Raw genomic sequence first — 15,974 nt, forward strand, 5'->3', positions numbered from 1 at the left:
GGTACAGGAGGAGCAGATGACGCAGGGAGAAGGCGGAGCCAACAAAGGCTGGAAATCCTGCAGCCCACACAGGTTTATAAGGCACACCTGCAGTCGCTGCTGTCGGAAGAAAACCCAGTATCTCCGTTTGTTTTTCAGTTTTTGATATAATTAAAAAAAAATGCCTGTTGCCCTTTACACAGTGTGTGAATTTCATGATGAACGGGCCAAAGGAAACGGCCCAAAACGACGTGGAAAAAAAGTCTGGTTCCATTGAGTTACATTAAAAATAAAGTAGTTTTTTTCCTTTTCCTGTAAAGTTACCATTTTGGAGATACGAGGTTTTCTTGACAACAGCGTGTTATTTCTCTTATTTTGCAAGCCGAGAACTGTTTAATTCGCCCAAATAATAATAGTAATAATAATATCAAGTTTCTATTATTATTATTATTATTATTATATTAATTTATAGATAATCACTCATTGCAGCATCAACCTGGCTATCAATTATTATATTTTCACACACACTCACATGCAAAAGTCTGAACTAAAATATACCATAACTTTGCACAGGCTACATTTTATGTTCTTCCTCCCCAATATGTTGTATTCAGCAAATAAACAGTAATTGTGCATTGAAATGTGCTTTTGTGTTTTGTTTTTTTTTTTTGTTTGTTTTTTATTTTTTGTTTTTTAGTTATTTTTTAAAATGTAAAATCAACTCCTACAAAGTCTTTTATTTTGTCACTCTTGCTAACATTCTAGTTAAATGCTGCTCTGGAACCTCTGCAGTTGAAGTTTGTTGAATACTACATTGATACTACAATGGAACTGAATAAGAAATACATTCCTTCGCTCACAGACATGCCTGACTGGCCTATGAGAAAAAGCATTATGTGAAAATGCTCAGTATAAATTCACCATAACTGTACTTATACCAACTTCTATCACTAGTCTTATTAATCGACACTGTTATTTTATACACACAAAGTAGATGTAAATGTTATTAACAAAACACCAAAAGACATTTTAGAACCAGTTTTTGAGAACAACAAAAAGTTATTATCATAAAATGCATCTAGATGTATCTATTTCTAATGAATTTTATCAGGTTATCTCCTTCAGTGTTTGATGATCTCTTTTTAAATATAGGATATTTTAAATGTTAATTTATTGTAACTTCAATCTTGATGTTAGACAGCTTTCTTAGTCATTTTATAATCTGTTCATCATTCTGAACACATTTTTTTGCAGCTTCATACTGATTATCTTCAGCATCTTATTTGAATTGTTTTAGAAACTGATCTGCAACTGATTTGGTTTAATCATATTTACAACATTCCTTCCAAACTTTGAACTGTAGTGTAATTACATCAATAACAGCAAATTAGGTAAGTTACACATATCTGGGTATAGCTATGAAGCTGCTGTCCTTTACAATGTTGATAAATGTTGGTCTCATGAACGTCGATCACTGGTGTAGAATCCATTACGGGTGGATTTATCAGTGCTTGGTGTACATAAGAAAGTGTTAGTGCTTTGCTTGAAAATAATATTTTGTCTCTTTAAAATAGTTTGAGTGTCAGTCCATTTAGAAAATATGTATATGTACATAAATGTCTTCAAATATGAATATCCAGTGATTATATGTAGTTTATTCGACCCAAGTCAGCTATATAAATCATTTCAGGATTTGAGTAAATGTGCTCTGTTTTCTTAGGCAGAGATGTTTTAGTGTGGAAGAGCAACTTTTCACTTAAATATTATATTTTCCTTATTAAGACGCAGTTACGCAATATTTCCCCTCTGAATGGAGCTGTGAATAATCTATGATTACTCATCAGTTTGACAGAATTAGCAATTTTATATTATATTCATGTTTTTATTCACCAATGTTCTCACTACAATACCCAGCATGCCTTTTGCTAATACTTTGGGAATCCCTGTGGTGTCCACCAATCCTGCCTGCTAGCCTAGCTACTTATTAATAGGCTAATAAATACAACTAAGCTTGCCTTAGCACAACTCTTACCTCAGCCGTGGAACTAAACCATAAAGAAAGCAGAGGTTTTGTCTTTATTCAGCACAAAATGTAATATATTGACATGTTTATCTTTTCAGCCCAAGAAAAGGGGTCCAAACTGTTCTGCTAGTTCTCCTCCACAATTGACAAGCCATTTCTGTTGTTTGAAGTGTCCATTCTCCCTGTTGTAAATGATGATTTGAAGACTCTTAATGAAGTTATATGGTGAAAATAAGATATTTAGACTCCTAGCATTGTGTTAGCCATCTGTCTTCCTTGTATTCACCAGCTAAACGTTTCAAAAGAGCCAAAAATCAACCCTAAAGCGGTTGTAATTTTTCAAAAGTTCAAGATACACCATCAGAGCAGGGTTTTAAATCTTTAAATCGGAAAACCTTACGCTAGTGGCTACAACAGCATAGGATGGGATGTTTTCAACAGATGCAGTGATGGCTTAAGTCTTAATTTTGGCTGTGCTGCTTCAAAACAAAGTAATTGTTGCCATATGGCAACACAATGCGGTAAAAGGGCTAAGATCACATGTCTACATAACAGCCTTTCACCATCTCACGAATATGTCAAAGTTTCAAAATTCTTGTCACAACAAGAGCTAGAAAAACTAATTAATGCATTAATCTCCAGCAGACTGGACTAATGCTGTGACTGTTTTACTGGCCTTCCCAAGACCACCAGCTTCAGCTTATTCAATGTGCAGCCACTAGACTGCTTATGAGAGCTAAAAGCACATCCAATCCTGAAGTCACTGCACTGGCTATCAGTTAAGTACAGAATTGACTTTAAAGTGCTTCTAATTGTATATAAATTCCCTGATTGCTGATCTGCTTGAAGTATACAAACCTAATCGCCCTTCAGCATCACTCTGGGCTGGTCACAAACTCGTGGATGAGGTCAGATATGCTCTAAATGTAGCTATCTTTAAGTTCAGTTTAAAGATGTTCTTGTTTTGTTGTGCCTTTGTTTAGCATCACACATTATCTTTGCACTACAGTATTCCAATTTCTTTTATTCCCTTATTTTATTTTTTTATTACATTGCCTGTTATCTTCAGCACTGTCTTTTTCTTAAGTTTAACTATATTTGCAAAGCCTCTCTGAGGTATATATGTATATATATATATATATATATATATATATATATATATATATATATATATATATGTTTGATGTCATAAGTATTATGAAATAATAGTATTTAATGCTTTTATTTTTCTGTTTGTGTGACTTTGAATTGCTGCTGTGTATGAAAGGTGCTATGCAAATAAATTGCCTTGCCTTACATAGCTAGTGTATACAATTAACACGGTAACACTTTACTGTAGGGTACTGATCATAAGGCTTTATGACACCTCCCTAAGCTTGTCATGACTACTGACATAAACCTACATAAATGTTTATAAATGCTTATTGCAATAGGTGTATTTCGCTATAAAGGTTTAAATGCCAGTTTTGATCAAAGTTAGCTAAACAAGTCTTTATGACAGATGATGCGTATTGGAATAAGCATTTATAAACATTTATGTAGCGTTATGTCAGTTGTCATGACAAGCTTATGTAGGTGTCATGTGAACCGTGCCCTACAGTATGAACAGTGCCCTACAGTAAAGTGTTACCATTAACATTATATTTGTCAGTGGAATATATAGGTGAACATAAAATATAATTCAGTTAGCATTGTAGCAATCACATGTGATTAATATTACCTAATTATTTCAACGTTATTATGTAATTACGTTTAGTTACATAAAGGATTATTTGCTTTACATGGTTTGAGTCTGTATTTCTTATGTTTCTATATGTTGCAGAGTAAAATATGTCAAAAACATGGCAATAGATTTTTTTTTCTTTATGTGAAATAACCCCATCACACTCGAATCATAATAACATATCCCCTCATAAACACGACTGTGATATTGATTGAGTTTTGAATCTGCTTGAATTTCTTCGCTTGTTTCAATAAATATATAGTTACACACACAATAACTGCATCTTCTAAGTGTTAAGGCAAAGCTATCCTAACTATGACTATTATAGTTATATATACTATACTATACTATATTATAGTGTTTCTCCAGTAACTGTTTCATCACAAAGCACAAAGCCATTCCTTTGATACTGGAGAATGCAAGAAATCCAGCAGAGGGCACCACAGACACATTTTGCCTGTAGCTAACCACAAGATGGCACTCTTTGATGGTCAGAACGGTCTTCATAGAGGCACATTTGTTCACGTGGGTGGGGCAGGAGGTTATGGGAGAGTAGTATGAGATTTGTCAGAAATCTAGGTTGCCAGCCGAAGTTATATGAGCTTGCAGCTGTTATTCTGTGGTTTGTCGAGTGTGATGTCACTTCCTGTTGACAGATGTTGGCTCCTGCCCAGCAGCACGGTCTCCCAGGCCCCTGCTGCATGTTCCCACCCAGGAATTCTGGATGTCTGACAGCAACCAGGCCAGACTGTCTTCAAAAGCTTACTCACCCTTATTCCTCCGAGGTCCGGTCAGTCCTTCTGAGCCAAAAGCCCCTCCCGAGGTCTGGTGTCCAGAAGTTGTCTTGAGAAGAAAGCCTTTCCCATGATGCCAATGCCTTTTCATTGCCTTTCCACTACATCCAATCATAATCTTATGTTAACTCCAAACTGCTGCTCCAGAACTCTCCCACACGTCCTTGCGACTAGCAGAGCAAAACTGGACTGTCAATAATCAGAGCCAGTGGTTCTAGGCTGCATCATTTAGTCTTGTCTAGTCTTGTCTTAGCTGTGTTGGTGCATGTTTGATGAAACTTTGCCTATTATGTTTCCAGTTAAGTTTCTTTCAAATCAGGGGAAGTTCCCTACGATGCCTAAAAACACTTTTAGGGTTACTTTATAGTAACTGCTCTGTCACAAGGTTAATGTAAAATGGTATCAAAGGACTGTGAAAAAAGGTTCAACCAACATGTAACCAAAGGCCAACACACAAGGGTGGGTGATAAGCAGACAAGAACACTCAGGGCCTTCTGTGCCTTCAGTTGTTGTAGCCAGTATTGTGATACTACTCTAAAGTTTTTGATTGAAAACGAAAGGATTAAAAGGGGTTTCCACCCAACGGAAAATCATTTTAGGTAGATACAGTCATTGGTTAAGATTTCAGGAGCTGAACTGAAGGCCTAAAGCTTCAGATCAACCACATATAACTGACACCGACATTAATCACATTTTGATTTGAAAAGGGTGGGATCAATTTTGTGAGAAAAACATCACTCTGCACCAGAGGTCACCAAACTTGGTCCTGGAGCTCTAATTTCCTGTGGACTGTAGTTCAGACTACAATCTGCCACACCTGCTCCAGCTAATTAAGTCCCTGATTGGCTGGATCAGCCACAGTGGTGTTAGGTGAAGGGAGCAGCAGCATGTGAGATGCAGGTTGCAACTAAACTCTGCAGGAACACAGATCTCCAGGAGGCGAGTTGGTGACCAGTGTTCTAGGCCTTCTGGAAGTCCTAGATATGTTACTGACTGTGAGCACAAGCCTCACCAACACGTTTTAGAGACTTGTTAGAAATGGAAAACAGTGGCAGTTCTATGTCAGGGCTGTTTAATTACAAAGTCATTGTAATAATAATAATAATAATAATAATCTTAATTTATATAGGACTTTTCATGCCGGTGGCAGCTCAAAGTGCTTTACAGACAGGTGCTAAAACTTAACAGTAATATATAAAAAAATTATGAGTAATTTAAAATCACATAAAAACTGACACACATCAAACTAAAAGCTAAATACGTAGTTTTAATTAAACACAGTTAAAGAGGTACGTTTTTAAATGTATGTTAAAAGTAAGCACTGAGCTTGACTGTCTAATAAAAGGAGAATTAAGTTCCACAATTTAGAAGCATAAAAACTTCTTCTTCATTATTTTCTGTATTTTACAGAAGGTGTTTGCAGAAGGCCACTATCTGCAGATCTGAGATCACGTGTTGGAACATAAACAGACACTCTGTGATGTAAGTGCTGCTTTAAGGTCATTTAAAGCCTTAAAAACTAGTAGCAGAACTTTTAAATCTACCCTGAAAAATACAGGTAGCCAGTGCAGTTCTTTCAAAAAGGGAGTGTTTTTGTTAGGATCTGTGCTGCTACATTTTGTATGAGTAATAGAGGATGTACTGTTTTCTTAGGAAGCTCAGTAAAAAGAGCAACAATAATTAACTCTGCTTGTAAGAAATGCATCAACAAGTTTATCTGTAAAGCCTCTACACAGTATAGTGTATGTTAAGACTGTTACAAGCTTGAAATGTCAATGTTTAATCTAGAACAGTTGAAAAATGTGAATCATGGTCAGCGTAACGCTGTCATACTACTAGAATCCCATATGGGCGCTAACAGAAATTAGCATTATTGTTCAGGTTTTTTTTCCTAGTTTTTGACTGAGTTTTGGAATTCATGGCCCAAACTGAAAGCCTAGCTCTAAAAGTCACACTTCACCATGATACTTGACATTTTCACGTTACATGATATGTATAATATTATTTTGTTTTCCAGAGATGTGATAAGTTGGAACAGTTGGACAGGACCAGCAGTGACACATACAAAAATCTGATCAAAAACTGCATTTAATGTGATCGTTAAACGTTTAATGAACTGTGCTGAACAAAATCCAATTAAACAGGCCTAGTTATGCTGTCTTTAAAATGAAACACACTCTCGTACTGACGATATCTACAATGTGCTAAGAAAAGCATAATTTGATGTAATCTATTTTATAAAGATACTAGCCTATCACACTGCCCACCCCTACCAACACATTATCCTAAAAAAACTGTTGGACCAGCTGTTGCCAAAAGTTGTTACAAAAAGCAAAACATAATTTTTTTTGTATTTAATTTATTTTGTATAAAAGGAATGAACAAAACGTGTATGTACCAATATTAGTGTTGTACCGATTTAACACAGGTAGCTTGCTACTAGACACACAAGGCTATTGCACACAAGACAATTCATACATATACACATTTTACACATACAAACAATACATTACATAATTTCATATATGCATAATAAAAAACACATTTCATTTCCACAGGGTTAGGTAACATTTTTACACTGAATGGAAGCGACAGGTATGCTTGCAGACTTGACAAGTCTCCATAAAAAAATGAGTGAAGAAAGATGCTTAAGGATGGTTTTGGAAGAGCTGCCAAAGTGCTTTCTCTGATGATCAAGAGAAGAAAAGACTGCAGGATATTTTGGGACTAAAAAAATTGTGTTTGTGTGCCTGTCTGAGAGAAAAAGTGGTGTGCGAGAACAACGATGAAGGATGAGGTCAGTCCTGAACAACAGGACGTACCGTAGGAAACAGTGGACGTCCTGTGGCTGCAGGAAGTGGGAAGTTTTAGGCTTTCAGATGAGAGAATAATTAACCTCTAACCTATGACATGCACTCTCAGGAGCCCTATATTCTCCAAAGGTGTGTGCCTTTAGGGGCACAATGTGATGAGAGGTGACATATTTGTTTCTCCAAACATCACAATTTCTTGCCTTATCAAATGCCATGTCTGTCAATCAGTGAAAGGTGTCAGATGTGATTTGGTCATTTTTTAAGACTTACATACCATTCTTTTCTAGTCCCCTGACAGCTCAAGACAAAAATCAGTGTTCAGTAATACTGTCACAAGGCGAAGCTTTTGCTCCAAACACTTCATGCTTACATTCAGTTTCAGGAGAGCGCAAAACAGAAAGGACACGCCGCTGCAGCGATGCTACAGTGTTGTCGAGACAAGCCTAGCAGATTACTGGCAGCACAGTGAAACGTCAGTGCCATTTTCACTTTACAAATGTACTTTCTGGCTGTGCTTTCCTCTTATGAAATACAGTACAACAAGCAAAGGCCAGGCTGAGAAAGACAGAGAAAAAGGGTTAATTATGAAATTGTACATGAACAAGCCATACATTAGTTTTGTACACAGGTTAGAATGCCATGCAATATAATAAAACTGAATACTTTGCTTTTTACTGTAGTAAATCAAAGGGAATTACGCTTATATAATGGAATACGTAGGAAGGTTTTGCACTCATGCACTCATGGCTCAGGAGGAGAGCGCTGCGGAGTGTAATTTCTCACTCACTGCCAATGAATCAGGACTGCTGAATTACTCCAAAACCTACCATTCATGTGACTTTGGACCCAGTGACTAATAGGTCAGTCATATATACAATCACAGAAAGCTTAAAAGTGCATTACATTAAAGTTTGCTTTAAGACAAAAATCTCAATTTTTTTGCTGAGGCTAAAACAATTTTTTGGTCACTGCCAAAGGGCTGAAAATGGCATTGACTTGGCTCTATCTTTATGTGAACAATACAGTAAAAAAAACGCAAGTTTCTTACTGAAAGCAAATGTTGTAAAATAACGGCTTTAAAACAAGTGAAAAAATTCAGTGAGGGTCCTAAAAAAACAACAACACTGAGTACATACCACAACTGTTTGCTCTAAACTCACAAGTCCACAGATATTGATTATGAATTCACACAGGTCTGACTGATTCAGACTAAGTCAAAGCCGACATCTCTGGCGTCACTCTGTCGTCTTTCGTCTCTCACCTCCATTCTGGAGAGATTCTGAGGTGCACCTCAACTTCCTTTCAGTTGTACATCTGCTTGGAGACCTTGCTCAGAGTCTGAAAGGTCCTACGCTCAAACACAAGTGGTACAGTCCTGCATGATGGGTGTGGACTGGTGCTCATGTTTATTGGTGCAGTGGTCCAGAGAGCTGGAACTTTTGAGGGGCACCATGCAGCGGTCAGCTGGACGTCCGCAATTGAACAGCCCCCAGCAGCAGAGCACTCGCAGGAACTCTCTGCGCATGTCCTTACTGCGTAGCGTGTAGATGAGTGGGTTCAGTGCCGAGTTGAGCGTGGCGAAGCCAAAGAAGATACTGGCGTAGTTTAGGATGGGGCAGGAGGACATGTTGCAGGAGGTGTCCAGCAGGAGGATGGTGAAGGCTGGCAGCCAGCACAATATGAAGACGCCCAGCACAATGGTGACGGTCTTGAGAAGGGCATAAGCCTGAGTGTTAGTGGCCTCTTGGTGGCTGGAGCGCACAATCAGGTAGATGCGGACATACAGGATGACTATAGAGAGGAGGATGATGCTGAAGATACTGACAACAAAGCGGATATAGTGCCTGGAGTTGAGAGGCAGAACGGCGGAACACTCGCTCAAGTTGTTAATGCAGTTCCAGCCTATTATGGGCAGGCCGCCGAGGAGGATGGAGGTGACCCAGCACGTTCCGATCAGGAGAAACATGCGGCAGGTCTTGTTGGAGCCATAAACCTTCACTTTGGTAATGGCAATATAGCGCTCTATGGCAATCGCTAGCAGGCTAAACACAGATGCTGCCAATGCAATAAAAGCAGTGCCCTCTCTTATAAACCACTGCACGGGCACCAGCTCAAAAGTCCTTGGACCTGAGAGGGAAATGTTGGCAATGTAGGCCGAGCCGGCCAGCAGGTCAGAGAAAGCCAGATTCCCTATGAAAAAGAACATGGCGGAGTGGAACTTCTTGTTCCGGAACACTGCGATGAGAACCAGAAGGTTCTCCAGAATAATGATACTGCAGATGATGATGAAGATAATGTTCAGCGTGCTGGGCCCATCTCTTGCTGCCCTGCGTTCTTCCAGTTCCTTTTGGGTCAGGTTCTTGGCACACATGTAGTGCACTTGAATGAGGGTCTTGTTGTAGTACTGGGAGTACTTGCTCCTCATGCTGACATCAGGACACTGTAATGACTGCATGGTCACTTCGTGGCCCAATGTCAGCATGGCTATAGGCCTTTACCCCGCGGTCTGTCGGAGAAGGCCCGGGCCTGCAGAGCAGGGACTGGGGAGACGGCGCCAGGCCCAGAGTCACGTCTCAGTGGCCCAGGAAGTCCCTCTGGGTCGCCTGCACAAAAACACACAAGAACAACAGCATGGTCATGGACAGGGCAAATAAAATATATGGAAAAATAGGAACACGACAGGATAGGCCATGGTTCTGTTGTTCAGTGTGCACCTGAGTATGGGTAGCATGTTCAGATCTGTCAAAATGGAAAGATGCCCGGCCAAACGATATTCATTTGAAAATAACACTCAAGTCAATTCTCAAATTCCAACCCACTTTCACTTGTACTAGTATGTTATGCAAGGTTGTGATAGAGTTTCGTTTTTTTCTGTAGGCTTATGTTGGGGTTCAAAAATAGTTTTTGTGGAGCTCTGGAATTTCCCCTTTGAGCAAAAAGCTCACCATGCCAAAACTCTGGCTACAGAAAAAACTGCTTAAAAGCACAAAAAGAGACTACTTGGTACAATCAGATCTCTACACCCACACACAAGTTCTGGAGGTAGGAGAGGAAAGTAAGTCTTCAAGCTCACTGACTCACATATGATGTGGGCTGCAGTCCTTTGAAGGATGTGTAAAGTGTGAAAATACAGATGAAATACTACAAGTTTAAACAAGTGTTTCGTGTTTCAATCCCGACCATTTAAAGAAATGGAGATGAGTAATGGCAACCATAGTCATTTAGATCAGCCTGCTGATAGATTACGAGCTTTCCCCCTGGTCAAAAATCCCCATTCAGCTGGAAATGAGTACAGGCCCAAACAAAGCACAGGAAATGCTAGGAAAGAGGCTAATTCTGATTCTAAAACAGACTTTTAGCCTTCCCTCCACCAGACTTAATCTGTCAACATTCTCATTCTTTACCTCATTGTTTGCTGAAGCACCCCACTGCGCCATTGTTCACCTCTCACCTCTCTGCTGGTTTTGCTACTTAAATGCACCTTTTTTTTACAATAGAAAAACACTCACAGTGCTGCAAAACTGAAAACAACAGATGCTGACAATCAGCAATGCCACGGTCACGACATTTTACATGCCCGATCCATCCTTCAGCCAACAAAACAATGCTGTTATGTTCTATCTAAAGATCCACTACCTGTTATTTGGACAAATGCTGTCAGCAATAAAACTCCTCATAGGGTTAGCCTCTAGCATATGAATGTTAAGTTAAACAGAGTGAATATTACTTACTGAGATCAGAAGAACACCTAATAGTTTACTGCTCAAATTGCTGGATGCATTTTCTAAGAACCCCCCACCAACCCTCTTTTTTCTGTAATGAAAATAGTAAAAAGCTGACCACAAAAAAAGGAATACGCCCCTGCCTTTTATAGTCATTTATAGTAAAATTTATAGGAAGCCAGAATGAATCAGACTGAAAATAAGGGTTTCTTACTATTTGGACACCCAGTGGTGCACTAAATGATGCATTCGTAAGTCAATCTTGAGTCAGTGTTTCCGAGTCACGGTAGTAATTGCTGTACTGTCTGATCAGTGCAGTGACAGACGGCGCTAAACATCTGCCCATAAAAAAAGGGACATGAAACCATGTGTGTTTTTCATTGTTTCGTTCATTGCTGCTGTCAGTTCACCTCCCCCCACCTTTTCTCTTTCCTATAATGACACAGTGACACCTATCAACATCCATTTAATGTACTGTTTAAATTGGTGTATTTGATTTAAAGGGGCACCCCGGCCAGAAGGAAAACTTTAACCACTGCTATATCTGTTGTGCTTACTAGCCTCCTACAGTGGTGCTGCAATAGACTGAGATTTTCCAATTTAAATACTAGGTTAACCCCCTTCTGAAGATGCATGGTGTAGGGTGGGCTGTTTTGAATTTCCTTTTTAGCTGGTGGATATAAGGAAAGCCAGTATCACGGCTTCAAATCACCACTACAATGGAGAGAATGCAATACAGATGACAGAACTGACTCATCAGATGAGGAAGACAATTTTTTTTTGTTCGATGACGGACTGATGTAAGAGTTACATTAATGCTAGCTTGGTTGTATTTATTAGTCTATAGTTCAGTGACTAGGCTAGCAGTCTAGATTGGCTGACATCACACGGATTCCCAGTGGTACTGTAGTGAGGGAACACTGATTAACACACAACATAACAAATAGCATTAAACTCAGTTTTGGGCCAGAATGCTTGACTGATTACCAGTATTTAACATGTTATTTTAAAATGTTTTAATAGCTTTTAGATCATCTCAAGAATAGTTTATTAATGTGACCAGATGTTGTTTCATTTACTTTTATGGTGCAGAATGAACTACAACTGGAATCAAACAAGCATGACCTAAGAACTGATTTTTTCACATTTTTCCATGCAGCCACAGTATCATGATACTGCGCAGTCAGTGTTGGCCAAAGCCCAACAAAGCTTCTTCAGTGAGAGCAGCAGGCAGGACCTGAGCAGCACAGACGAGTCCGCCAAGCGGAATGGCATCTACAGACAAAGGCAGGAATCTGAGACATCTACATGACGCACATGCATGCAGACATACACATCAGCTCGCACGGCGACACCGGAGTGATTGCAGTTAGATGCACACAATTCAAACCCTGCCAAGGACTCTCAAACACGTACACACACTTAAATAAAGTAAACACACCGTGACACACGACTCAGGCACCGGCACATGGACAAAAAGGTGCAGCTGGACTCAGACGGTTCTGTCAAACATCTGCAGTCCAAAGCCAGTAATAACCAGCAGGCCATTTCCTCACGCAGGAACAAAGAACAATGGCCTCTTTCTCCATAGAGCAGCGCTCACTCTAAATACAGTCGCTCAGGAGGTAAACTGATCCATAATCACGCCAGGCGACACCCATCGAATTTTCGCCATTATGGTTTTTAAAGTATCAGGGTAAAAGCTAAGAGACGGTTTTGAAGCTTGCTTTGGCTGATGCTCAGTAATCTTGGAAGTGACATCATCTTAAACCTAGTCAATATATCTAATATTTGTTACTATGAGACTGTTGTAAGAATATGACAAGATTATTCAACTTATTTTTAGATGTCTTTTTTGCTTTTTTCAAGAATAAGCAAATACATTCTGCCAATAGAACGATGCACTTACACTCGTAAAATTACGTAAAACAAACAACACAATACAATGAAAAGTTAATTGTATATTATTCTTGCAACAAAAGTCATTAGACTTATTGACTAGATTTAAGATGATGGTACTTGCCAAGACATATATACAGATATTTTTTTTGCAGCGTGTGTGTTTTTGTTTTTGTACATATTGGCCTCACAAGCTCTTCTGTGACCTTTTATAAGGAGAAGTTTTGCACTCAGGTTCTGTCGCGTGCAGGTGAACTTTAACCAACAGTCCGCCAGGCAGCTCTTGTGACCTTAGCGTTACCGTGGAGACCGGGCTGTCTGTCAGGGCGAGCTTTTGACAGCGTGTGAAACCTGATGGGCTGGTTTGACTGCAGGACTGTCTCCAATCTCGACAGTAGACCCTAACCCTTGACCTACGACACACACACAAACACACACACACACACACAGCCAGTGACACACGCAAGGGGACATTCCCTTCTAATCTCACACACCCAAGACAGAGACTGTGTTTATAAACGCATGAACGGCTATACGGCACACTCTGCCAGACACATGCAAATGTGCGCTGCTCGTCAAAAGTTTGGGGACACCTTGCTTTCTTTTAAATAGTTTTCAGTGAAGTAAGAGGAAATACCTACAGGTTTTGTTAACCTAAAACAAAGAAGTGCTAATCCTTGGGATAAATTTAGCTTCAGCTCGCTACACGTTGATCAAAGTGGATTTCTTGGTGCGAAGAGCAGGTTTTGCCTAAATAATGATTGGACAGTTTTCTTTTTCAAACTCTTGCTAAAAGCACATTCTGAAACTAGGGATAAGGGCTGGACAATGTGGCAATATGTATTGTTATTGTGATAAATGCTCTTGTGATCATATTGTGAATATCGTCAGTACTTGGAAAAACACTTACCAATTGCCTGTTTGAGTGTAAAGAGGTCATAAATAGTCCTTTTTAATTGGATTTCGTGCAGCTTAATAATAATGAATAAAAATCATTGGTTTCATAGTTTCTGATGGTATATTTTAAATGTGGCACTACCTTGTTTCTTGTCAGATGTCAGAAAAAAATAAACATTGTGATGTATCATGTCTCATAAAAACTTCTTGAAGTACTGTGATAATACATATTATCCATATTGCCAACCTGTACTAGGGATGCAAGTTAATAACTGCTTTGAAAAAATATCAGCGTGAGACAGATTCTTAAGGCTGGTTTATACCTGACGCGTCGCGAAGGTCGCAAGGGTCCACGCAGCTAAAATTACATCACACATCCAGACACGCCCCTGCACGAACGCTCAACGCGTCTGTCGGTCGTCGGGTCGCACACTTGGATTTTCTAACTACGCGGCGGTGCAGACGCGGACGCCAAGCCAGAAAATGGAGACTTTTGAGGAGAGGCTGGTGGCAGAAATTAGGAAATACAGGCACCTTTATGACTCTTCCATGAAGGAACTCGTTCAAACTCTGAAGATGAGGTAAGTCAGTAGCTAGCTATTTTGAGTTTTGGAGCTAGCTTGGCTAACAGTTATAGAAACTGTTCAAATGTAACTTATGCTAATATAGCTAACTAGCTAGCTAGCTACCTAAATGAACGACAATGCCAATTCGGTATTTTTCACACAGGGCCACCTAGCGGATAGGAGAATATCGTCGTGCCTCTGCTACATGTCGCAAGTAGCATAAAACGCGTCTTTGTCGCGAGGTACGCGCGCCCCTTCTGTCATCGTTCGCGTGACACTAGATGCGGAAAGTATAATCCAGCCCTTAGATATTTCAAATACCGGCATCAAACAGATGTTTAGATATTTCAAACCGATATTTGATCACCTATTTACGTATCTGCACTGATACTGGCAGATGCGTTCATGGAACATTTCTGTCCTTCCATAACTGAAACTAAAATGTGGTTTAATCACCTGAAAGGTTTCAGTGCTGACATCACAGCAGTAGGAAACTATGTGTTGTGGGGCATCATTCAAGGTAGCACTGTCACTGCTACTGGCACAAACATGCAATACTGTTCCTCAAAATAAATCTGCATACTTCTTTATATTAAAAGCCTTTTGACAATTAGGTGTCCTCAAACTGCTGATGAGACTTTTTGATTCCTTTCAAAAAGAATAAAAAAAAGATGAGACCAAGGGATTATTTATAGTTGGGGCCTGTTTAGGCCACTTTAAAATAAACAATAACAAACAAAGTTAAAATAATAGCTACACTGACGATGTTCACAAAAGCACATGTAAGCTGGTGAAGCATCTACACTTTGGACTGATTTCCGTCACTAATTAAGCATCAATGGTTTTATCATGAGAAAAGGCTCCTTTGTAACTACACTAAAGCCACTATATCTGTCACAGTAGAAGAAAACAGATGCAAGTGCATACTGGATGTGTGAAAGCTGGTGTCACGTTTGAGGAGGTGTAAAATCTAAGGCAGTTAGAAAAAGAGAGAGGAGGCTGTGCGCCAACGCTATAAAAAGGCCAAAGGAAGTGCTTGAGCTGACAGAACTGACATCCTGTTCTACTCAGCCTAGCAAGGAGAGTGAGAGACAGAGAGAACAGGAGATGTTCATAAGAGCCTTCCAGGTATGGGGCAGGAAGCAGAACTTTCAGCAAATGTTAAAGACTGCCTCTTTAGTAACTCTTTTGATAGCGAAACCACATCATGAGGCCAGGTAACACTACTGAGTAAACAGCTACTTTATTCTCAGACGGAGGAGCTGCGGTCTGTTCCATGCTTGTTCAGCACTACTGTTTTTGCTCTTTTTTGAAAAGGAGCATGAAAAAACGGAGAAAGAACGCACATCTGAACATGGCAACATTAAATTAGTGGAACGGGCGCAATAAAAATAATACACTAATAGCCTTGGAAGCACATTTCAGTCAAAAGAATGAGCACACACTTTATTCACTATCATTAACGTGATGTTTGTTTTTTTAGCTAAAATATAATTCTTGAGATATTTTCAAAAGTAGAAAAGTGCTTGGTGTCTTCTATTTCTTGCCTATACTCCAA

The 15,974-nt window shown here is 39.4% G+C and overlaps 1 protein-coding gene across 1 annotated transcript in view; it reads right to left on the minus strand.

The window, feature by feature from the left end:
* Positions 1 to 6,606: 6,606 nt before the first annotated feature.
* The window catches only part of s1pr2 (sphingosine-1-phosphate receptor 2), a 28,801-nt gene continuing 19,433 nt past the window's right edge, over positions 6,607 to 15,974 (minus strand). The window contains exon 2 of the mRNA XM_036567524.1: positions 6,607 to 9,935. Coding sequence (XP_036423417.1) covers positions 8,687 to 9,814 — 1,128 coding nt within the window. The 5' untranslated portion in view covers positions 9,815 to 9,935 and the 3' untranslated portion in view covers positions 6,607 to 8,686. The remainder of the gene's footprint in view (positions 9,936 to 15,974) is intronic.

Source organism: Colossoma macropomum, unplaced genomic scaffold (genome assembly GCF_904425465.1).
Source record: "Colossoma macropomum unplaced genomic scaffold, Colossoma_macropomum, whole genome shotgun sequence".
Classification (NCBI taxonomy): domain Eukaryota; kingdom Metazoa; phylum Chordata; class Actinopteri; order Characiformes; family Serrasalmidae; genus Colossoma; species Colossoma macropomum.